The sequence below is a fragment of the Thermobia domestica genome, chromosome 11 (assembly GCF_964235325.1).
Source record: "Thermobia domestica chromosome 11, izTheDome1.hap1.1, whole genome shotgun sequence".
Classification (NCBI taxonomy): domain Eukaryota; kingdom Metazoa; phylum Arthropoda; class Insecta; order Zygentoma; family Lepismatidae; genus Thermobia; species Thermobia domestica.
In genome coordinates this window covers 17,177,283-17,204,345 of record NC_137464.1, presented here as the reverse complement: position 1 = coordinate 17,204,345, position 27,063 = coordinate 17,177,283, and the positions used below count along the sequence as shown (strand labels likewise).

At 34.1% G+C, this 27,063-nt stretch overlaps 1 protein-coding gene across 1 annotated transcript in view; it reads right to left on the bottom strand.

Moving 5' to 3' along the window:
- puf (ubiquitinyl hydrolase 1 puf) overlaps positions 1–26,052 on the bottom strand; it is a 151,054-nt gene extending 125,002 nt beyond the window's left edge. Inside the window, exons 1-3 of the mRNA XM_081730121.1 lie at positions 25,836–26,052; positions 19,496–19,592; positions 5,044–5,843 (exon numbers count right to left, since the gene is read on the bottom strand). Of these exons, the coding sequence (XP_081586247.1) occupies positions 5,044–5,843; positions 19,496–19,592; positions 25,836–25,878 (940 nt within the window). The 5' untranslated portion in view covers positions 25,879–26,052. The remainder of the gene's footprint in view (positions 1–5,043; positions 5,844–19,495; positions 19,593–25,835) is intronic.
- Positions 26,053–27,063: the final 1,011 nt, after the last annotated feature.

The window sequence follows — 27,063 nt, the reverse complement described above, 5'->3', positions numbered from 1 at the left end:
TTTGTCTGGTTCTTTTAATACGTCCCTATCATTTCTTCGTGCCTATTACGCGCAGCATTGTTCTTCAGTACTACATCTTAACTGCTTCCATTTTACTTATAAAAATAATCCAACAATGAGAAAACCCATATATTAATATGTTCACCACACTCATGGCCTATGATCAAACCAGGGACCCCACGCATCAGAGGCGAGGCTCTACTACTGAACCACTTACTTAATGATACTTTAAAAATATTTACCTTAAGCTTCTTGACTGCATTATACCATAACTAATTTTTAAATAATAATTTAAACTTATATGAATAATGTTCCTTTCATGTGTTTTCAGGGTGTCTACTAAAATTTCAAAATGAAATTTCGTGACCTTCTCTTCACAAAACAATAACATTTTGTAACATTCTTAAGAAAGAATCTGGGTGCGAATTAGGCCGAATTTTCATTCATGCATGCGATAAAAGTGTGCTTTGCTTGCGATTTGGTAGCATCTAAAGGCGACTATAGACATTTTTGGTGGTGAATTTTGACGTTTTATAGAACAAAATTCTCCAGTCTGTACTTATATTTGTACAATTTTAAAAAATCGTGACCCAAAAGCTAAATTTCCTGACTTTTTCTTGACTTTCATGACCGTTTTCTGATTTCGTAACTTTCGTGGCCGATAGACACCCTGGTTTTGTAACCTACATTTCAAGTATGCTTCTTGCGGGAACTTTTCGTCAGGGTTTACGCTTAAGACTTTCTTTTCTGCAGGTCTTCACAGTTTTTGTAACAACAATGGTGTGAATATATACACTTTTTTTTTTTTCAATACAGTATACTCAAGTTAGTACACTTAACACCTAATTCAAACCCATTTCTTGTATTAATTTAAGAACCACATCCTGTAATCTTCTACATTGCATTCATTTGCATCTTCCAACATGATGAAGTTCAAACCCTTGTATGTACAATGTTGCCAAATTGTTCAAATACAAGCCTTAATTTGTAATTTTTGTATGACCTAAAGACCGTATAATAAAGTATTTACAATCTTAAAATTTTGATTTTTATTAATGTAATTTGTAATTACCATATTCTCAACGTTTCCAGTTTTCAGTGTTCATATTTTATTTATTTTATTATTATTTTTTTCATTTTTCGACTGTAAATATTTTATTATACGTTCTTTAGGACATACAAAAAATTACACATTAAGGGTTGTATTTTAACAAACTGGCAACGTTGTTTATTTTAACAATTTGGCTATACTGTTTAATTTGGCAACATTGCACATATAGGGTTGGATCGGATTCCTAAAAAAAATCAAGACACAAGTGTGATTTTAGTGTTAGTGCACTAACCTAATTATACCATATTGAAAAAAACTTTGTATATATACACACACCACTGTTGTTATAAAAACTATATGTAGATCTCTATAGAAGGGAGTCGTAAGCCCAAGCCCTGAAGGAAAGTTCTGCGAAAAAAAAAATGAAAGGAACATTATTCAGATTGGTTTTAATTATTATTATAATTTGTCCGATACACTAAAAAAACAATTAAATTTTCAAACACTTGAGTTGTACTGTAGAGTTTTGAGAAAAAACGTGAGATATGAGATGCCGGTATATAGGTAATAATTTTCTATTTCTATTCTACAGACCACTTACCTTATTCTAAAATAAAGCACTGTGATTATGTTTTATAGTGTAAATGATTTTGAAGCAAGACTGAAGTACAATGCGCGCGATAAAGCAGTATTAACTACACAAAGAACTTCCTGGAAGTCTTGATTCTAACTAATTTTCCCATTTATAGACGCCTGAAAACTAGGTAAAATCAAAGCTTCACCGAACATGTGTGAGTATAACTTGAAATGCAGTGTTATTAACGGTTTCTCAACAATACTTGTTTTAATTATTTCAGTTCCAAAATTTGTAAGATGCTTTTGAAACAAAAAAGAAAAAGTTAAAAGCAATATTTATCATACAACTCTCCACAATCTAAGGCGTTGTGACAGAGTAATTATAAGCCAAAATACATAATTTAACTAAAGACACAATTTCAATCTGTCTACACTGATTAAAATAATATTGCGGTCAGAAATGTCCTTCTATTAATTCACAGCTGATTACGTGAAGAACAGGTTTTAACTATCAGACCGAAATTACGTTCAGTGTGCGAAGACATTTTCCGTACAATATTAATGAATGTTACAAATGTATTTTTGCATTTTTTATTACAACCTATACTGTTACACCTGTAGTTCTGTCCTTATGTACTGAACCCAAAATGAAGCCAAAACATCGTAATTATATATAAAACTACATGAACTGACTGACGTAAAATAAAGGGGTACTTTGGGCTGACGAGCAAAGTTGAAATTTGGCATGATTCAAGGTACGAGGCCGTGGCCCGAGCAAGCGCGGGGGTCTGGGGCTAGAGTCCCCAGCTAGCCGAAGGCTAGTCTTATACACAACAACAGAAAGAGCGAAATTAGTTATATTTTGAATTTTTTCGTGAATCAAAATCTTACTTTGCACCTCGGACTGTTGCTTTTATTTAGAATTTAACTTTCACTACATTTTCTGTCCTCTCTGTGGCGTTGAGATATAGACTAGAAATCACAAGAAAACCATTGTCGATGTTTTAATCTTGTATCTAAAGAAATACTCCCAAGCATTCTAAGGACGCACGCTTTTAAATTAAACACTTTAAAAAATCACTTCCTAGTAACTTGCATCTCTTTTATGAAATGTAGTTAATGTCCATTCTACATGCTCATCCTAAACTACATATACTCTTTACGTGATGTGTATTCGTTTGAATCTTATATATACACACTTACCCTTTTCACTTCTTACGTATAGGGTCAGTGAGGGTAATTATGAGACAGATTTCGCAACTTTTTCACGTTAGTAGTTAATAGTGACAATCGAACAACAATTTGCTGCCAAAAAGTTTCCTGTTATCTCATAAGTTGATGAGTAAATGTCAAATTTATGCTGTCTCAAAATTTCTCTCCGAAAGAGTAATTATGAGAAACCTGTTGTTTCCAGCTTTCTGTATGTGATATTAAGGTATGAAGGAGTCCAAATATGACTCAAAGAAGTCTTCGTTATTTTGTGTTTATTACATAAGGATACGCAAATATTTGACTGAGTTACAAGAAAATAACTAAGAAAGAAAGTGAAAATAGCTACTGATGTTATTCTAACATTTTTCTGAGTTACCTCTAATAGGCCTATAGGCTAATAGGTTATATTAGATAGTTTCAGGTTACAAAACACGCTTATAGAACTGATTTAGACCAAGTTCTAGGCTGTTCACTAAAAAACAACTTAGGCTATTTCTTTATGTTTTAGTATATTGATATGCAGCCTAGGCTATTTTCAACAAAATAATGTAGGTGTACAATTTTGAAAGTTACTAAGAAATAAGATCATAGGACTGCCTAAACTAAAAAATACAGCTTTTTTGAAACTCAACACACTAGGATACAGAGACAGATTTCAGTTATTTTTGAAATAAATTTATCTAGCATATACGTCTCATAGTTACCCTCCATATAAGCAAAATGAGATACAACAAAATATTTTAACTCTGAAACGAAAGCCCAAGGGACAAATTCAACTTAACCTGTAACTGCTGATCTACCAGGTTTCCACCAACACCCATTGGTTTTACAACAGTGATATTACTGCACAAGTAGATATAAAAGTTAATGATAAAATTTCAATTTTCGAAACTTATTTTAATGAATTTGTTAAAAAAAAATTGGTACATCCAAACTTTTGTAAACTGAAACTTAAAAATGTAGACAGAGCATTGTGAAGGATGTTACTAAATGCCTGTGCTCTTAATTTGTATTTACCTACAGTGATTGAAGACTAGTGAGGGGTCTCTCATATTTTTTAATTACCCTCCATAGGCAGTGTTTCATAATTATCTTCACTGACCCTATTATTGCAGAATCTTGACCTGTACAACCCTTATTTTGGAATTGTTTTATTATTATTATTATTATTATTATTATTATTATTATTATTATTATTATTATTATTATTATTATTATTATAGGTGCAAATTATTAGGAAGTGACTAAAATTTTTTTTAGCGTTTAATTTAAGTGTGAATGTGTTGATTATTTAGGGTTGTTTCTTTAGTTACAAGAGTAGAATAACAAGTATGTTTTTCTGATGATCTCTAGCCTATATCTTACCACCACGAGTTCATGGCTATATAGAAGGAATCGAAATATATATATATATATATATATATATATTAAGAAGTTAAATTTTAAATAAAAATAGTCCGAAGTGCAAGCAATTATATATTTCATGAAGTTACGACTCTTCTGTCATAATCTTACCTGTTACTCAAAATTTCGTATCTTATACCTGAATTATAGCTTCTATCTTATAATTTTGTGTAAATGAAAATGTATTTTCCATGTTGCAATCTGCAGTATATGCTTAAAACAGAATGTACAAACATGGAGAGAATGTCTAAAACGCGAAAATCTAATTCACTGCTACTATTCCTGAAACAAGTACATACTTCTTTTAAATTTAAAAAAAAAATGATATGATCATATCAACACTTAGCATAATATTTAAGACACACACTAACTGCATACACTAAAAACATGTTTCATCACGTTTGATTTTATATTCTTTTAAAACATGCTAGTAAAATGGAAAAAAAAATAATTCAATATGTAATTACTTAGTTTTCCAACAATATAAACTTAATTACTTGTAGATTATATTCTATACGTTGTCTACATAATCTACACAAAACAAATTGTGTGTGTGTGTGTAAAAGTAAACTACGCACTGCACATCACTGTACAGAAGCTTCAAACTGATGAAAAGTTAAATGTTTTTTTGGTCATACAATCCACCTATTGAACTTGTATAAAACTCTTTATTCAATTTAAATAAAAATAATTATTAGACCATTCAATAAATTAAGTCAAAGATTTTACAAGTATGAAACATGTTACAAAGTACACATTAAATTATATAAAAAAATAAGTTTGAAAAGAGAAAAACTTACCTGCCATCGTTTTAATTCCTGGCATGCGTAAGTCTTTGTCAGATAAATTGCACATGTATCTTAAAACCTTGGAACGTAAGGGAACAAATAGTTGCACTATAGACCTAAAATTCAGCCACAATTTTAAGTTACACACAATAGTAATGATAGCATGAGCCACAGACACTGGCAAGGTTTCAGGCGTCTGATCCGCGAAACAAACAGTCATAGCATGCACACCACCAGTTTTACAGAACAAACACACATTTCGAAGTAAGTACACAGGAATCTCAGGGTCATGAAGATCACAAAATGCACTTAAATTTGTTGCTTCTTGCTGTGACACTTCTTCTAGTTTTGAGTGTACACTATGCTTATATGCCACATACAACGGATAATTTAACAGAAACACTTTGGATAGAAAATGCAGAAGTTTCTCTTTTTCCTCCATCGTCCATTCTTCCTCTACAGGTTCTTCGTTTTTACTTTTCTTCTCGGAGGCTTCCTTTTCAGAGGACTCCTCCTTCGCCTCCTCTTCCTTATCACCAGAGGAGGACTCCTTGGGCTTATCCTCATTTTCACTCTTAGGTTCCTTTTCAGATGCATCCTCATTATTAGTCTTCGATGAAGGGGTCTTGGGGCACTTCTCGGCAACTTCACTAGCATCTTCGGTATTGGTACTACCAGATGAGCTTTTATTTTGCTCCACCAAATGCTTACGAAGTTCTTTCAACTGACAAACTGTCAAACAAACAATACTCTGGGTTATTAGATTAAATCGCTCGAAGTTCTTTGAATCCCGGAAACAACACATACATTGCCTAGAAAGAAAAAAAAATCAGAAATGAATTACGTTTATTCAGGGTAGCAGCGTCTTTAAATATATTACACTTTCTTTTCATGTTTAACCCTTGTGTATTACTTTCGGGTCCTTTCGGGACCCCAGAGATATTTAATGTAGTATATTTCTTAAATGAAAGCAAGTACCTAGAAGTCTGTTTTTGCATTTTCTCCTCTTAACACAAAATATCGTTTGCTAAAAGTGAAAAGTGATTGTTTACCACTGGGATCGTAAAAGGACCCCAAGGAAATATTCATATAAGTAATCAATTACTTTCTTAAACTAGTTTACATAGTGCTCGATAGACGGCAGAAATTCCTAACATGCTGTACCCGTAAATGATTTCATTATTGACATAATAAGACATAATAAATTAAGTTGAGTGTGTAGTAAGAAAAAAGTTTTGCATTACATTACATTGTTTGTGACCTTGTCTCTTTCTTCCTAAGGTTACAGTTTGAAGCAATAAATATCTTCAAACCTGCTTACATTTTTGAATAGCTTCTGAATAACAAAGTGGTTAGTTACAAAGGGCTAAAGTCCATTACCTCAAGCAACAATCCCACGATGGCATGACTTGACTATTCTGGGTTGTAGTTGCGCCTGTTATCTTGTGATGTCGAAGATGACAGTCTGAGTTGGAGTGCAATGCATAAAGTATTGTTATGAAATGTATCTGTATAAAATTTCTGTACAGAACACCAATTATTACTTATTTTTAATTGCAGCCTCCAAGGGACCCCACGGTATCTTCTATGTTATACTTATAACAATATTATAACAATAATAACAACGTCATAATTATTGTTAACACCCACCCTTATTATACAAAATTTATCCATTAATTGTATTGTCTTATACAGATTATTACTTCACTTGGTAATAGCATTTTCCAGATAATATCAGGTTCAATTTCTAAATTTTATATTTTCTTCATTGTATTTGAGTTATTCACTATAATTCAATAAAATTGTGGAAGTTGTATTTGAGTTATTCACTATAATTCAATGAAATTGTAGGGGTTGTCTTTGAGTAAATCACAATAAAATTGTGAGGGTTATCTTTGAGTTATTCACTAGAATTCAATAAAATTGTGGGAGTTGTCTGTGTTATTCACTATAATTCAATGGAGTTCCCTTTGAGCTATTCACTAGAATTCAATAAAATTGTGGGAGTTGTCTGTGTTGTTCACTAGAATTCAATAAAATCGTAGGGGTTGTCTGAGTTATTCACTAGAATTCAATAAAATTGTGGGGGCTGTCTTCGAATTCACTAGAATTCAATAAAATTGTGGGGGTGAGCTTAGCAAAGAATCTTTTCAGAATTTTACTATTTGTAAATATCCTGTTTGTCACCAAGGCTACAGAGAACATAAAACAACCATATAGTTTTTCATGTGGACAAAACATTCATCATCTGCATAAAAGGGAGAATGCTAAAAAAAATAACTTTTTTCTTTTGCAAATTTTAAATCCGAAATATATTTAGTAAAAACTGATTCTCTATCATTTAGCTTCTTCTATAATATTCTGGCCTACGTATTATTCGTAATTTATCTTCACTGGATAATTTCGAATTTTATCTGTAATCATCTTCGATAAAGTTTAGAATGAGATTGTATTAAAGTAAAGAAAAAGCCTTCCTGCTTGAATACTTAAGGATGCCTATGGCTGCACGAAGTCTACTACATATCGAATTGATAAACTCAAAAATATATATTATTTCTTCTGCAAAAACAAGTTACTTGTGGTGGGGGAAATTAAGAATATTTACTATAGGTAATAATTCCAAACTTACTGGATTAATATACCCTTAGGTATCTTTTTTAAGTATTCTAGTAACTAGGAAATTTTTCCTTTCCGTGTTCAGTAAATTTCAGCAAAACTCTTATTACGGAAGATATGCCGGAAAGTAATCGAAATTATTGGTTGCAGAAAGAAGCTTCAAAATTAGGAATATTTAAAGTCAATATTCATGTAATAGCTGAAATGTATTTGTGTATATTGTTCTTTATAATTTTGGAAAGTCAACATTTACTAATAAAAGAAAACTGGTTAAAGCTTGTGTAACTGTTTCGGCAATGTAATATCGCCGTCATCAGACACGTTATGGAAGATTAATCCAAGAACACACCTTAAATATAAACAGAAAATGAAAGGCCACGCTCACTCTTCCCAGAGTCAATCAAAAAGTTTCCTTCCTTCACTTTTTACATCCACCTGTACAAAACGTTCATTTTACACTTTGCACATCTGGTCTGGATTTTATACACTTGCCCATATAACATTATTGTTTACGTTTTATTTCCTTTTAAATCTTTCTGTTCTATTTTGTCAAGCACCATTCCATAACTCATGAATAATATTACCGATTGTCCAATACATCAACACATCCTTATCATGTTTGTTAATCCATTGAGCTTCTTTCCACTTCCGAATCACACTTCCCTTTTCCCTCTCCAGCCCTTCCGTTTTCACCCAATCTATCCTCAGCAACGTCTTAAGAACCTCTATCTTATCGCCTAAGCTCTCCATTTCCGAATCATCATTTTCTTTCTTCCCCTTCTGCCTTTTCTATCTTCCTGTCTCTTATCTCCTTTCCCAATTCATCTTTTCTGTATTAATTTCCTATTAGTAAGCTCTGAAGTATTTTTATGTCCTCTTTTCTTCTACCACCGTCACTATCATTTCTAAAGGTTTTGAAAATGAAATGAAATCTTAAGTTTTACGGCCCACGGTTATGCCGGCTAGGCTAAAGGAGACGGTGATGATGAGAAATGAGTGAATTGGTGGAATGAAGAAAGTGGGAGGAAACGGGAGAACTCCGAGAAAACTCATGCACACGGTGTTTGTCCATCACAAAGTTCACTTGGCTTGAGCGGGAATCGAACCAGGGACCCCACGCACCAGAGGTGAATTTAAAGGTTTTGTTTGGTTCCTATATCCAGGTTTCTCCTCTTATGGCATCCCTGCAAAGCATTCTTTCCTGTACTACCCTGTCTCCAACTTTCTACCAACTTTCTCTGTCGTCATATTCCTAGAGTTTTAATCTTATTCTCCTCTTCTACTTTTACCTCTACCTGAACTTCTGATTATATGTAAGTTGTTGTTCTTGGATTGATCTTCCATAACGTGACTGATGAAAGTGATATTATACTTGCGACACAGTTACACAAGTATTCTAATTATACATTTATTGCTTTGGTCAGTTTCGTTTTATTAATATATGCTAAAATGTATTTCTGTGTACAATTACGTAACATCTTGCATTTAATTTTTCCAAATACACTAAACAGGAAAGAATGTATTGGAATTAATGTAGTTTATAGTAACTCTGGGTGGACAGGAAGTAACTCTATATTTTTAATATGAATACCGTTTATTCTAACTTTGAAATTTCTTTGCCTTAATTAAAATATAAAATCTGACCAAAGTAAATTATTTTTAATAAATAATAATGTTACAGTTTCAGCTACGTATCATTCTACCGGTATTTATCTCACACATTATCATTTTCAATCTTTTATAAAGTTGCTTACAATGCGAATATTTATCTGTTTTTCATGTTTTATACGATTATCTTTCATTTCTTGTTTCAACTATAAAAGATACAGATAATTACCAAATTAATGGAAACAACTGTAGTTTGTAACACCTACGATATGTAAGGTGGTAACATTAAAGATGCGTGTGTAGTTCATTGTTGCTGTTATTGGCGTGTTAAGTGATTGTTTGTAGTATGTCAGACGGGGCAGAACGGAGGTGTAAAATGAAATGAAATTGTTAAGTTTACTATCCCTTTAGGCTAAAGGAGACGGGTGATTAACGAACGGAATGATTGTGAAATTTCTTTTCCTTGTGCTCTCCCATCTGGAATCTAACCCAAAACTACGCGCTAGCCACTAAACTACTAGGGAGGGGATCACTGAAGCGTTTGGAAGCGGACACAAAGTGGTGATGAAAAAGGGAAGACCCCTCTGACTTTCAAAGGGACCAAACTGTGGGTACACGGTTAGTTGCGCGAGTGTCTTGGATGTCGCGAGGAACAATATCCAAGATGATGACCTCCAAAACTCATGGCAAGACAATTTCGGCAAAGATAGTGGACGGAAGATAAGCTTCGGTGACAGGAATCACCGAAGTATTGAAGAAGATTGTCACCCAGGAATGTAACGCGAACGCGGGCAGGGTGAATTGATTTAAATCAGTCTGATTTAAATCACTTGATTTTTTAAATAAAAATTATTGATTTAAATCAAATTCCGAAATAAAATAAAGTGAAAATAAGTACAATCCCGTTTCTGTTCTGTTATTTCGGTTACGGAAGTTAATAATCATAATACAATGAGACTCAAATGTACAGCATGTACAGCATAGTATGAACACAAGTGTCATACACAGGATGATTAGGGAAAATCCCGTTTTGAACGGGTAACGGAGCAATACTGCTTTCTTCTCTTCGTAACAATGGGTTTGGGTTTTTAAATCGTTAACTGTTCCAACGGAGAAATCACCATCGACATTTAAGACGAAAATTCTTTCGCGTGCGCATCTGCTTGTTTGTTCCCAGATAATAGGGTGTATTTAGAGGGGTCTTATCCCCTCTCCGATTTTTAAAAAGATTTATAACTTCAGGCGAAATTTATGTATTTCGTGCCTCAAGCTAGTTCCAATTTTTTAAAAATATGCCCCTACCAAATATCAGTAACTTTTGTGACAAAAGTGACATTTTGATAAACGTTGCTATACTTTTTCTTTAATTTTTGACCTTTTAAATTATATTACCTATTTTTATGCTATTAAAAATCGAATCTTTATTATTCGATTAAACAAGTACAATAAACCTTTTTATTCGTTTTTCTTTTCTCTCTCTCTTCAACACTGAAGGCATTGTAGAACATGTTACATATGCTTTTACGCCTTTCTGCGTCGAGACATAGTGTGTGATGACATCATGAATTTAAAAAGATATTTTTTTGTTATGCCTATTATTCTTATTTTTTGGCAGGGTTACATTTTGCATTCAAAAGACTGAAATTTTGCACACTCGTTCAGTGTACCCCTTAGTATTTTCATATGTTTTCAGATTTCTGCGTGAAAACAGAGGGTCCAGAGGGGAAAATGTATTAAAAAAAAAAAAAAAAAAACTTTTAACAAAATAGCTTTTTCCGCGATTCAGATGGAGACATATGAATGGTACCGTTTGAAAGGCTGTTCTATTCCGAAGAGAATGACGTACGAACCATGATCCTAGGATAAATAGACATGTCTCAAGAAACTGTTTCCTGAGATCCTGTTTTATACGGGAATCTGGGGTATTTGGGGGATATTATTTTTCGCGGGCTTACTTTTGCACCTAGAAGATTGAAATTTTGCACATTTATTCAATGCATCCCTTAGTATTTTTCAATGTTTCAAATCTCTACCTTAAAACAGGGGGTTGGTCCAGAGGGGTAAAAAAGGATATTTTTTAACAGAAAATCCCTTTTTTCATGATTATTCCGCTCCAGATACACGAGACATTTGAATGGTACAATAGAAAATCTTTTTTATTCTGAAGAGAATAATGTACAAATCACGACCCTAGGATAAATAGAGATGTCTGAGGAAATTTTTATATTACATGCGGGTTATCTGGGGCATTGTGGGGATGTTCTTAGCTCATTGTTAAATATTTTCACCGCCCTTGGTATTCAAGATAGCTTGAAATTTTATACACACATTTAGTACACCCCTTAGTATTTCTCAGTTGATTTTGAGATCTGTGCGTAGAGTCCAGAGGGGATCAAAATTAAAAAAAAAAAAATCTCAAAATTTCTCGCTTCAGGGCCATGATAAGGAAATGTGAATGTTACCGTTTCAAAGGCTGTTCTATTCTGAAGAGAATGAGATATGAACCATGATCCTAGGATAAATAGGGATGAAGATGTAGCTGCTTGACTGAAAGTCCATAATTTTCCTTTTTAAAAAAAAGCCATAATTTAAAAGGGTTAAGAAGCATTGTTTGGGATTAACAGAGGTTAACAATTGGGGATTAATTCAAAATTCAACCCTAATTCTTTCATTTAAATGGCATAATTAGCAGTTAATACTAATTCCTAATGCTTTTTCTTCAGTTCGCAACTTGTAATTTACGAGGAGATAGATTTGATTTAAATCAAAAAAATCGATTTAAATAAAAAAAATCAACAAAAATGATTTTTTTTTAAATCATGTTTTTCCCACCCTGAATGTGGAATAGTCTATTGTGACAATCACAGTCCGACGCGAGTTGCATAATATGAATATCTGTCGTCGGATTTCACGACCAACAGCACTTTAGTGCAAAGAAAATGCTACCAAAGACATGCAAAGTGGACCGCCGATGATTGGACACACGTAATATGGATCGATGAATTATCTTTCCCCTTATTTCCTACAACAGGCCATGTTTATGTACGGCGAATGCCCACCGAAGCTTATGCTTCTAAATTGTCTCTTCCCTACCATCAAACAGGTGCCGGTTCTGTGATGCTATGAGTCGCAATTTCCTGGTATTCCGTGGATCCCATGATTACACTCACAGAACGCATTACTGTGAGTGGTTATGTAGAAATTTTAGAACTGCATGCATCTATGTTAAAACTTGTTCACATGTTTCCGTACAATGACGAAAATTTCGAAGATTACAATGCGTCAATTTATATTACTGAAGCTGTTGAGGTGTAGTTTAATGAACTTCAAGGTGAATTATATAATCTTCCCTGGCTTGCTTAGTCGCGTGGTGAGGGTGGATTCATAACTTTCATGTTTTGATTTTTCAATGAAGGAAGTCGTGAATTCTCGAAACATCTAATTTTTTTCCCTATACACAACATACAGCAGGTAACTACATTGTTTATTTGTTAAAAAAGATTCGACAAACCTACTGCGAAAAAAGATTCGAAAAGTAGTAGGCCTTCAACATAACGGTCTGAGAACAAGATGAGAATTGAAAGACATGTTTGATGGATTTTCTTCCTTGCAAATCCACAAGTCAGGTCCCAAGGAAAATTGGTTACACTTGCTAATGTTTTGCGTGTTTTAATCCATGAATATTTACTATATGGATCGTAGAAACTTCCTTGTATTCAAGAATTGTTTCCGCAAGATAGCACTAAGTATGTAAAATTCTGGAAAAGAATGTTCGCATGGAAGGAAAGTATGTTTCCGACAATCTTCTTTAAATAGTGATAAAACTATTTCATTAAAAATCGGTTTGTTAACACATACATAAAATCCTACCATTAGGTAAATGACGATACTCTAAAGATAGATAAAAGAATTTAGGAAAAGCCGAATGTGACAGTCTGCTATTTCCTGCGAGATATTATAAACGCTGAATGTTACTTTAAAATGCTATAAGGGTTTATGTAGCAAAGAATTTCGGCACGGAAAGACGTCCACGAGAAGATATTCATGCAAGACATTAGTCCCACGTACTTTACCCTGGCTTCTGACTCAATGAGCATTTTTCAGGACAATGAATAGTCTGTCGAGGTATCACAGAAGGGCTTCACGAAGCCTAAACCTCACAATCTGTGATGACTTTGCGGGTGAGTAAAGAAACAAGTGTGTCGGAGAAAACCTCAAACTCTTGGTAAAGTTACATGCGGTGTACCTGCCGACTTCCTAAGGAAAGACGTGAAAAATGTTCTGGTCAGAGAAATATACTGAAAATGTTAGGGCCATATCGCAGTGCCGGTTTACGTATAAGCTAAACAAGCTACAGCTTAGGGTCACATTCTCTTGAGGGTCCCAAAAATTACAGGAAAACTTGAACATTTCCACAATATAAGAAAATCATAAATAAAATAAAATCTACATATAGCAACAGTGCTCTGTATTGCTGAGGCTCCTATGATGTTAGTAATGGGGCTCTTTCTGCTAGCCTGCTTCCTAAAATATCACTAGTTTCTTCATTTCTGTACATAGGGTGCCTATGTTCGTCTGGACGCATAAAGGAGACATTACCTTCAATAACTTAGGCCCCACCAAATCTAAACCCGGATGGATTTAGAACCAATAGCAAACAATACTATATGAAAACAGTCTTGCGATTCTAACTTGTATATTTTACGAATTAAAACAGTTTACAATTACGCCTATTCCGTACTATCAGTTTTTAATTATAATTTTATACTATTTAACTCACAAAATAACGAATGGCAATTCTATTAAATGGAAACTTTTTCAAAAGAAACATTTGAAACTCGTGCGAATTACAAAAAAGAAAAAATAAAGAAAAATAAAAATCAGCTTAAACTCTGCTAATTAAGTATCTATGTTGATATAACAGTGACAAGAACTAATATGAAGTAATAGAAATATGTAAATTCAGTTCAGAAATCACAATAAAGCTCTAACAATGGTTATGAACAATGAGCGATATAATGTATTTAACAATGTGAAGGTGGTTATCTGAATTAAATTATTTAATTAATTTACATTTATATTTGGCACCTTCAACTGTACTTAACACTTTTTTAATATCTAGGTTATATGAATATTTTTCATAATGAAGTTATATATCATCATTAATTCATCAGGTAAACAATTATTATTGAAATTAGAAACTTATGAAGTTATTGCAATATCACTAATATTGCAGAACCAACTGTGCTTACTAGTTAACATCGATTACTCTGTATTTTAAGGTATTAGCGTATTCTCAATTAAGAATCATGGTTTTTAAATAACTACGGACACATAATACACTGATATCCTTGTGCTCTTTTACATTTTTTTTCTGATCTCGATTGCACTAAAATGATCACAATTAAATAATTGGTGATTTCCAAGTTTATAGTTCAGTTGAATCCAATTATCTTCATAAACGCGGGAATAAGAGTTTGAATCCTCATCAGCCTACTGCCCAACTGTTTGTGTTACTCGCCCACTCTTGTGTATCCACACGAATAAAGTGCATTTCAAATACACTAATGGCAACCCATTCAAGAACACTCAACAAGATTTCAAAGATCTGATTCAAAGTTGCTAGAAAAGAAGAAAGTGATGGTGACAATTATTGCGCCCTTGGAACATTCAGAATATGTTATACAGGATGTCAAAAATATAATGTTCTTATCTTATGGCACCCCGATCAGATCCATGCTCACTGTAGATCTTGGTGAATCTAACGCAAAAGTGGTTTGTAGCTATATGGTTAACGAACGGACCTTTGGCGCGAAAGATCTGGGTTCGATTTCAAGCGGAAGCTCATGTGGTTCGGATCCCACGTTAAGCTGTAGGCCCCTCTCACAGCCTCGCTGTTGAAAGGGGTGCTGATCTCAAATCCAACCAAGCAATAGTCGTTGCCAGTATAATAGGGAGCTAGCATGTTTACTAGTGGGGGCTGAGGTAAAGGGGGAAAAATTTCAACAATTTTTCTGCCTGACTCTTGCAATACTCCCTTACCCTCCTTCTATATGTCGGCGTTGTCGGGGTTAAAAATTTGTCACATGAATGTCATTCTGAAGAGAGTGTGAGTTGGTAATTTGTTGTGTCCTGTTGTGGTTGCGGTTTCGTTGCTTATTATCAGGGTGGAAAAAAAATCATGATTTTTTTTTAAAAAAATCATTTTTGTTGATTTTTTTTGATTTAAATCGATTTTTTTGATTTAAATCAAATCTTTCTCCTCGTAAATTACAAGTCGCGAACTGAAGAAAAAGCATTAGAAATTAGTATTAAATGCTAATTATGCCATTTAAGTGAAAGTATTAGGGTTGAATTTTGAATTAATCCCCAATTGTTAACCTATATCAATCCCAAACAATGTTTCTTAACCCTTTTAAATTATGGCTTTTTTTTAAAGGTAAATTATAGACTTTCAGTCAAGCAGCTATAATATCATCCCTATTTATCCTAGGATCATGGTTCTACCTCATTCTCTTCAGAATAGAACAGCCTTTGAAACTGTAACATTCACATTTCTCTATGATGTCCCTGAAGCGGGCAATTTGGGAGAAAATGGGATTTTTCTGATTTTTTTTTTTTTTTTTTTAATTTTGATATCCTCTGGACTCTTTCGTGTTAACGCACATATCTCAAAATCAACTGGGAAATATTAAGGGAGTACTAAATATGTGTATAAAATTTCAAGCTGTCTTAAATAGTAAGGGCGGGGAAAATATTTAACAATGAGCTAAGAACATCCCCACAATGCCCCAGATAACCCGCATGTAATGTAAACATTTCCTCAGACATTCCTATTTATCCTAGGGTCGTGGTTTCTACATTATCCTCTTCATATAAAAGAAGATTTCCAATCGTACCATTCAAATCTCCATCGTGTATCTGGGGCGGAAAAATCACGGAAAAAGGGATTTTCTGTTAAAAATATCCTTTTTTACTTTTTTACCCCTCTGGACCAATAGCTTTAAGGTAAAGATCTGAAACAGTGAAAAATACTAAGGGGTGCATTGAATAAATGTGCAAAATTTCAATCTTCTAGGTGCAAAAGTAAGCCCGCGAAAAATATTATCCCCCAAATACCCCAGATTACCGTATAAAACAGGATCTCAGGTAACAGTTTCCTGAAACATCCCTATTTATCCTAGGATCATGGTTCGTACATCATTTCCTTCAGAATAGAACAGCCTTTCAAACATTACAATTCATATGTCTCCATCTGAATTTCGAAAATATCTTTTTTTTTTCTTTTTTTTTTTTTTTTTACATTTTTCCCTCTGCACCCCCTGTTTTCACGCAGATCTGAAAACATCTGAAAAATACTAAGGGGTGCACTGAAGGACTGCAAAATTTCAGGCTTTTGAATACAAAATTTAAGCCCGCCAAAAAAATAAGAATAATAGGCATCTGTGTCTCGACGCGGAAAGGCGTGAAAACATATGTAACATGTTCTACAATGCCTCCAGTCTTGAAAAAAAAAAAAAAAAAAAACGAAATAAAAAGGTTTATTTGATACTTTTTTTAATCGAATAATGAAGATTCGATTTTTAATAGAATAAAAATAGGTAATATAATTTAAAAGGTTAAGCATTAAGGAAAAAAGTATAGCAAAGTTTATCAAAATGACACTTTTTTTTCACAAAAGTTACTATTTGGTAGGGGCGTATTTTTTTAAAAAAATGGAACTACTTTGAGGCACGAAATACATAAATTTTGCCTAGTTATAATTTTTTTAAAAAAATCGGAGGGGGGATAGGACCCCTCTAAATACGTCCTATTATATGGGAACAATCAAGCAGACGCGCACACAAAAGAATTTTCGTCTTAAATGTCGATGGTGGAATAGTTAACGATTTAAAGACCCAAACCCATTGTTATGAAGAGAAGAAAGCAGGATTGCTCCGTTACCCGTTCAAAACGGGATTTTCCCTAATCATCTTCTGCATGACACTTGTTTTCATACTATGCTGTACATTTGAGTCTCATTGTATTATGATTATTAACTTCCGTAACCGAAATAACAGAACAGAAACGGGATTTTACTTATTTTCACTTTAAATTATTTTGTTTCGGAATTTGATTTAAATCAACGATTTTTATTTAAAAAAATCAACTGATTTAAATCTTGATTTAAATCGTGATTTAAATCAGCCTGATTTAAATCAATCCACCCTGCTTATTATTCATTTGACAATGGCTTCACAGCGTAAGAGAGGGCAAACTATACACAGCGAAGCTAGAGAAGTAATAAGGAAGGCCATAGTGCAGTGCGACGAAGAAGCGAGGGAGAAAAAACTGAAGCATTTGTTATCACAGCCTAATTTGCGTGTGTCCACGTATACAGAGATCTTCTATAGGGATTGCATAATTGCATAAACTCTTTGAATTAAGTGAGTATTAGCTGAATTTTTTCACAACACACTGGCAACCCTGCCCAGGACCGTCGAGTGACCGTTTCTTGGCGACGGGGTGGGGAACCTGCCAATCAACTCTGAATTCCTCAGCCTCGCATTAAAGCTAGCTCCCTATAATACCACAAACTTCCAGTCGTACGTGTGGTCCCACTACGTCCTCAAAAGGCTTTAGATCTAGAGATCTAGCACGTCCGGATAGAATTTACAGCGAGTAGAAATGGCCGCATAGGATCGCGTTACTTGATGAAGAATGGTAGATCCGGAAGTCCCATAAATTAGACCAAAGAACTGACATCATGAATGTACAGCCCATTAATCATACTTCTCTGAAAAGTCCAGCAATATGTAGTTTATTGCTCCCTATACAATAATGCAAGTGTAAGTCATATATGGCAAGCGCAAACACAAGCTAGATTTTCCCGCTCACCTACACTTTTACGGCAGGCGTAAGGTAGACACTGTGTCTGCGACAGAAACGACTCTTATCACTAAACACACCGCTCTCCATTCGCCTCGCCACTCCAGTCTCTCTCAATACAACTGGAGACGTTTTCGGCGAAAAGAAGAAACAATCATGCGAGAGCAGACCTGCCTCCAACAATCGAATGTTCAGTGTCCGTGCACTCATACGGGAGGCAAGATTGCACAGCGGATAACTGCACTGGCAGTTAGGGCAGACCAAACGAGTTTCCTGTACATGTGCTCTCCAGTCTGTCGCAAGGGTACTGGAAAGCACGTCTGCTATAGGAAACCTCTACCTCCCATTCTGCATACCACTAATGGACGACTGATACGTTATGACCCACACAAGCGGGAATTCTGCGGAACCAATTAACTTCTTACAGCCTCACTGTAAGACCATACTCGCAGTATATTAATTGTACAAAAAGGTGAACACAGACTATTATCCACACACAATTACACTCGTCGTGCTGTCTTATAACCTTCATGTATTAGCAGCATCACCCTCGACAGATATTCTGATTAATCTGCCCTATATGATATGTGCTGAGACCTTCAAACTTTGTAAGCATGCCCTCTACACAGATACATTTTGTGGTGCAAATTCTTTCGAGACGGACGATACGTACAGGGTTCCTTAAGTTCCACTAGTGTATTAAAATTATAGTAAGTGTATTAATATATACAGTATGCTGATGCTTCAACGAAATTTTACTCTCATTATATTGTTTCTACAAACTGCTACGAGATGGCATTATCTATAAGGTCTCTGTAGAGGCTGGAGGAAAAAGTGACTAATAGTGTCGCCAGTGATTCAAATGGTAGAGGAACCCGTTGAAAAGCACATCTGACACGATTAAATAATAATACAAAATGAAATCTTCCAGTTTAACGTTCTACAATTAAGCCCTTTAGGATAAGCGAGAAGCTGATTACGGCAAGAGAAAATTATGAATATTGATGGAGTGGGAGGAAAAGGGAGTATTCCGAGAAAACCCACGAACACGATGAGAAAACCCACTAACTTAAATGATCGGGGATTGATCCAGAAACCCTACGCACCACAGATAAGCCCTCTACCAGTGAGCCACCGTGTCCCAAATAATAATACCATAATAATAATAATAATAATAATAATAATAATAATAATAATAATAATAAATTAATGGCAATAGCATTAGTTTGACGTGGTATGACTATAAACAAAAACTGAAAAAAGTAGGGTTTTTGTCTTAAACTGAAGCTCAAAAAGCACATAATAACAATAACCTTCAACTCAACTTTAACTGATGCAGTACAGAACGTTCTAATCCATATTGTCCACTTACCTCTGCGACCAGGACTGAATGAAGACGAACACCGTTTCCACTTCATCCTTCGAGAGACTTGGTCTCTCATCCGAATCTTTGGATACTCTTTCCTCATCTAAAAAGAATAACGTTAAGTATTAAAATTCTCATCATTAAAATAAATAAATAAATAAACCCACTACAGATTTTTTTAGAGACTACCAAAGAATCGTATTACATAAACCCATTTTCACAACAATTTATAAGAGTGAAATAAATGTTTCTAGTTTGTGGATTTTTAATAGATGACAAAACAGTTTAATAGAATATCCGATTCTGGTTCTAAACTTATAATTCCATATATAAACGAAGAACTGACAGATTGACTGATCAACGTCTAGGACAACGTGCTTACGGTAAGTTTAAATGAGTACTAAATGCAAAAAGCAGACTCAAGAAAGTATACAGAAAATGCCCAGCTACTCATGTTTGAATTCAAACAAAGGTAGCAATAATAATTCCTTAACCAATGAAATTGTTGAATGCCAGGGTTGGCTGGTTTAAACAAACAAAAAGCTTTAAATTGTATCAACTTCATAGTGACGTTTCCACATATCAAACCATCCGCATTAGTTTTATCTCCTTTTCACCTTTTAATCAAGGCGTCCCATTTTCAATTCCCGGTCGAATCAAAGCCTTTCTTTCAAGTGTAAAGCAAGTAGCGGAAGCGAAAGTCTTCTCCTTGAAAACCTCTAAGTTACCTAAGGATGTTAAGCCTAAACATACGAAGAGACACCAAATTGTATATTTTTGCTTGCCTGAATGCCTGTTGTCCTATAGAGAAACTAAGGTTGTTTAAATATGTATATTGACAGAAATTGGAAAAATTTATCGACTGCCTACGTAGCTTCCAACCAGGGGCGTCATTTAGGGGGGGCAGGGAGGGGCAATTGCCCCTCCCTGAGTTTGAGATTTCTATAGATTTTATCAATAAAATAGTAGTAAATCAGTGAAATACGCGAAATTTTCTCATATCAAGGGGTTTTGCCCCCCCCCCCCCAAAGCAAAATTTGAAATGACGCTCCTGCTTCCAACATTAGATAGGATTGCACTTTCAGATTTAATTTCGTTGAATTATATCTACATACTAAATTTGTAATTTAATCCCTCAGTTTTAACGCATTGATTATGATACGTTTACCGTAAAATTTTACATACCAAGCAATAATGGGATTTTCCCAATCGCTAAGGTGAGAGTTTCCCGATTCATTTTTAATGGTTTCACTTGTGCAACTGTTTGTCTTTTTGTCCTTGAAATGACTCTTGACGATTATTTTACAAGTGTGTAAAGATCAGTATAACATATTTTTATCAGGAGTGCTTCGTGAGTGAGTCGGCCGACTCATCGTATTTGCAGCCAATTAGTCCCGGTGTCGAGTCCAAATGGAGAACAATTTCTCTCGGATGTAAGCCGAGAAGCAGTTTGGATTCTGCTTTAAGCTTATGTGACTCCTCCCAGCATAACCCCGTTATTGCATAATAACACCAAGGCAAAACGAACTTATTTCTGTCCATATGTAATATAAAAACATAGAGCAAATCATTTAAACCAAAAAAAAAAAAAAACTGGTTTAAATCCCAAAAAAACAGGTTTAAGCCAAAAACCCAGGATTTTTTCAAAAAAAAAAAAAAAAACTTGATTTTTGCTAACCCTGTTGAATGCACAGTCTCTACTCTGTTCCATTCTTTCATCTAACAGTATGTGTGTTAGAATACGAATACACATGGTAGCAATGACGAAGCCCCTTATGATTTTAACAAGAACAATATACATCCATATTCCATGAATCATACCAAAGTTCAGTGTAGAGCGGTCATTTCTGGTGCCAAGTTTCTTAGTTCAGTAAGAGACCAGATAAGATTATAATAACATTATCATTATCTTCTCCAGAAAAACTCCTGTTTCTTCCCACTATCTTAATTCTATCCATTTCCCTTTCATTTAGCTTTGGTTTTCTTTAGCATATAGGGCGTAACTATGGAACTTATAATGTCTATCTATTATTATAAGTATGCCCTGTAATGTAAGAGTAACTGTTTGTGTTCGATTCGCCTAGATTAATACGCACGACAAAGCATTAAAAATAGGCGTTTGGTCTATTGAAAATGGGACCTATAATTGCGGTAAGATTTGAAAATACCATCTACTTACGCCGATCGGAAGGTCTTTAATTGGAGTTACATAGAGGATAATTTAAAAACCATAATTTCGTACAGTATAGCGTATAATATGCATATGTTACCCAATACCAAGTTTTATTGTTATTTTCCAGAAGTTATATATTCACATATAGAACTACATACGTGTTACAGTTTCGCTAACTAACACTTTGGCTTCATCAGACACTATCTGATGAAGTCTGTCTGTCTGATGAAGCCAGACAGTGTCTGATGTGAGTATAGGGGAGGGGAGCGCTGAATTCTACTACGTCCCGGGCGCCGAAATCTCTAGCTAAGGGTCTGATTGATAGCGACCAGGGGGGGCTCCAAACATTTTGAAAATCAGTGGAAATATTTTCACTATAAAGGTTAAAAAAAAAAAAGACATGAGTCACTCCTATATAATTCATGGACCCTTTTGAACATGTTCAGAGAGGGCACATCATAAAAGTTTTGGTGGGACCAGCTTGTATTTCCCGCTCCAGGGCCCCAATGGTCTTAATCCGGCCCTGTATATTTTCTATACGGAAAAGAACGGTGCTGTAAAATGTAAATTATTATTTAGTTTCAAATTACGGCATCATTTGAAATTTCAATTTAGCTGAATACTTCAATATTAGCAAAATTATAAAGCAGAGTGGGTAATCAAGAATCTTTCAAAGATTGAATTACGAAAAATGTAAAAGGCTGTTTTTGGAACGTCATGGGCTGGCAACGCTGGTCTGGGATTAGCTGACTGTATTGCCGGTACTCGACTTCTTGTCGTCCTTCGTTCCTTTACTCCCGTATGCGAGGAGTGCGTGACGTGTGCCTTTTTGTTCATATACCGCTACTTACGATACGAAGCGGAGGGCTCATTAAAAATTCACCTTCCAGGGCCCACAAGGAACTTTCACGGTTTCCTACCTGACCAGTATGGTCCTGCTGTTAGTAATTAATTTTCACGACCATGTTAGACTAACATCATAGTCAAAATTAACTTCCAAGCCATTAATTTTATAAACAGACATTACATTAGGTTTTTCTAATAGCATACTCGAAGCTCACAGAAAAGTATTTTTCGAACTGAGAAGTTACGCAAGCATACTTTTTTTTTTCTACAACAAAAAAAGATTTTGAATTTACTTTTATATTCACGGTGGTATTTTCTTGTCTGTCAATTTGAACTTCTGCAAATCAAAAAGCACATATGGCAAGATATGTAACGTTCGGGCTATGAAAAGATGGTTAGGTAACCCAGACTAAACCAGTGAGTGATACATTGGATTGTATATCTTTCCAGGCACATAATGCGATCCGGTTTGAAAACCAATCAAGATAGTTAGCCCAGATTGAACACAGAGCATATATTGTAAAGCCTTTCCGTAAATGTAGAAAACTGGCAGCTGAACTAAATCGATTTAACACAACACACGGAAATTCCGAAATGATATGTACGTATATACAAATATAACAACAAAATGTAACGACAAAAGATAAAAAATTTTACTATTCCAATAAGTGCAGTCATCAATATTAATACTTTTCCGTGTCAAATCAACACAAGTTTTCAGATCGACTTTCACAGATGGAGTGAGATTTTATATTCTAGTCGCCATCACCCAGTGTGTGGAAAAAGTGGAAAACTCAAGCTGATTTGTGAACCAGTTTTCAAATTACAGAACCCCAAAGTTCTCAGAATTTACCAAAAAGTGTGTTAGTGTATTTGCGGCTAACCTACAGGACCTTGGACGTTGGTTAAGATGTAAACATTACGAAAAAATACTATGATTAATGACAAATTGGCAATAATGATTTTCTAGTGAAGACATGCCAAGCCATTTCCCATGTATTATGAGAAATAAGTAGTGAAAATTTGATTTGAAATTTTCATTTTATATATATAAAGAATCTTTCAGAATTTCTTCGAAATTGGTATAAACTACCCAATTATCTCAAGATGGGCACTTAAGTAGGATCATTAAAAAAAAAAAAAAAATCTGAAATCGGAATGTGCTCAACACAAACTTATACTCTTCAGTGAGTTCAAAATAAAACTTTGCAACACTAATGTTTCAAGAATTTGTACATAATGAACTTTTTTTCTTTTTTTAAATACCGTAGTTATACAATAACGATGTACGAAAAAGTGAAACAACTTTTCATAAAACAGAGAATTTCCTATTAAATGTGTCGTCTACCAGCTAATTAATCTAACCACACAAATGTAAGAGTAATCTTCGAACTTTTTAATTACCGCTAATAAAACACACAATTATATAAGTTTTACTGATTCTAATATTTTTGAGTCTCTTATATACATGCTGTCCATATTAATCAAGATAACCTCACCCAAACTAACCTACTGTACTCTACTCATGTAATTTCCACTACAAGAGTATAATGTACGGAAGCATTTCCCAATTTTTTCTGATGTCGTGACCCCTTATAGCGATTGTTAATTCTCCAAATGAAATCAAAAATATTTAAAAATAATAATAATAATAATAATTTTCACGAATCATAAAAATGAAATGATAAATTACAATTTTACGAAGCGTAACTTTTGTTAACCCCCGCCAACTTTTCAACATGACAAGAATGACACCGTATGATTCGGTTAAGTTTAGTTTAGTTTACGTTAGGTTAGGTTTTGTTTCGTTCACGTATTAGTACATGGTTTTGCGTGGCGGGGTTTATCAGAAGTTAACCCTTTTATAATACTATACTAAATGTGTTATTTATGACAATGCAATACTCCTATAAATGTGCACATTCGAAAAAAAAAAAAAAAAAATACAATTATACGAGTTAGGGGGAAGGTTCTAAATTACTGCTCCCCGTATAGGTTAGGAACTAGGTTGGTTCCTTTCTGTACCAAAGTTTTAATATTTAATTCACAAAGTACTGCCATGCAAGCGAAGGCGGGACAGAGCCCCGTAGAGCACGTTGTTTTCTGTCTTTGTTACAGCTCAATAGGAAGTGGGACCAGCAATCTAGAACTTTGGCCAAGTCAGGCCTAATTCAAGATTCACTCGTGATAGGTGACTCTTCTTTCAGCCTAGGCTGGTGATTTTGTTACTTTTTCTACGGTTTTCGTATTCTATTCTTCTTAATTCGTTGAAATCTAGGTAATATACATTAAAAACACCTCAGGTATGAGCAACATGGTAAGAAAAAGCTTGATGAAAATAAAATGTGGATGACATTAGGTTCTCCCCAACTCTTTAATCTGTCTATTTTATGTCGAGAACAGAACCCAACCAACCCTGTGGGGCTTCTAACCCGTTTCTACTACTACTACTTTTACTACTCTTACTACTTAGATTGGGGGAGATACTAAATATCAGCCTACAATAACCCGCGGACTCTCTTCCACTATCTCGCGATCCCGAGTATCTGTGTACCACACATTGGGAAAAACTGATGTATGGAAACAGATATATAATTTCCTAGTTACTTCTAGCTCAAACCTACCACGATATTACAAACACATGTAGACCGATGGTTACACGTTATGTTACAGCAACAAACGAAACATTAAATTATACGCATATAAATTTAGAATATGTTAATTTTACGAATGGATTGCAAAGCAAATGGATAATACAAATCAAGAAATTACTGACATTGTGGTCGTCTTGTAATTTAATTTATAGATGAACAAATTAATTACCGAAGTATAGTTGCTATTCTGTAGCATTCCAAAAATTACACTAACGCAAGAAATTATATTCACCTATTGCACATTTTCTGTTTAACTTCATTGAAGACAAAGAAACAGCGGCAGCGATGTAAACATTGCTTGAGCTACGAGTCCTATTTAAAGTATATTTGTAAATGTAGAGACAAGAATATTTATTGATAGAGCAGATCACTTTAATAACAAAGAAACAAATACTAATAATTTTGTTGTCATGAAAATATAAGCAACGAGAAATAGGAATTATTAATTTTGCATCTATGTTCCGCTTATGTTTTAGTAGTTTAACCAAACATTTAAGTAATTGCTTTGATAAATATTGGTAAAAATATAGTAATTAAATAAAATTACATTTTTTATGTTAAACTACCGACACATTAACTTGTTAATATAAGTATTACTGAGAAAAACCGAACTCCACTTAACTATAGTTGCCCGTCACCCTATTGTACACAATCAACAAAAAATAATGCTTACAAGTTTGTAGCAGATCCAAAAACTCTGCACAGGCATCGCACATCTTCAAACTATAAGTTTCAATTCATATTTTTGGTTAGGTATTTTCTTTAATCTGCTATTTAATGTTCATCATCATTCATAATATTTCAGTATTATTAATAATAATTCACAAACACAACCCTCTACACTCCTCCCGCCATCTTGATTTTCGACCCCAGCACACGTTACAAGTAGTACTGTCAGTTCATTGTTTGAAAAATTCCCTATATCAAGATTTTTTTTTAAACAAATGCCCAACATTAAAATTCACATTTCATGTGGCCTCATTCCGTAGCAATTTGCGTTTATGCATTTTGCGTTTAGGTTGACATAATTAGCATTGCAGTTATAAGTACTTGATACACTTTTTGTGTTGCAATCCACTAATTTTGTGAAGTCGTATACAGGAGACTGTGATAATCAATTATACATCTATGTGTAATCTAAATTTTCATTTACATAAATGTTTTAAATCTGTATATCATCTAAGATCATTTTAATTATTATTTTGCCTCAAATTGATTTAAATATTTTTAAAAATAGAGATTATGCAAAGTATTTAATTAATGTACACATTCCGTAACGTTTGCGTGAATGCAATGCAGACTCTACGATTTAATTTGCAATTATTGGCATACTAGTTAAAATGACTATTTGCGTTTTTCGCAGAATTTTGCGGACTAGTACGAAATGAACCCCTAAGAATACAGGATGAAAGGAAATCTCAGATTTTTATAAAGGCTATTCCCGGAAAAAGAATCAAGCAGAGAAACTAATCCCAAAAATTTGAATGCTATTATCTCCTGTATATATTAAGGGGGGGTTGGCACATAATATAGTCACATGACTTGATCATATGTATTTAAAAGGTGTTACCACAGCGTTCTTGTTATATGACTGTGGAAAATATCCTAATATGGGAGACTTGGCTTCGACTACTAATAAAATTATATATGGTTTGGATTTCACATTAAATACCAACGTGTCTCAAACATTAGTTCAGAAATAAGCAGACTTGATGATGGCTAGTAGTAGCGGGATTCGATACTGGAGCCTGCAAATCATGAAGTGTGTGGTATGCAAAGAAATTGAAATGAAATTCAAAGCTTAGCGTTTTTTTTTTTTTTTTTTTTTTTTTTTTTTTTTTTAATTGACGCACTCAGAATCAGAAGTTGTTGAGTCAAGTTTTGTAAGAAATGTGCACGAG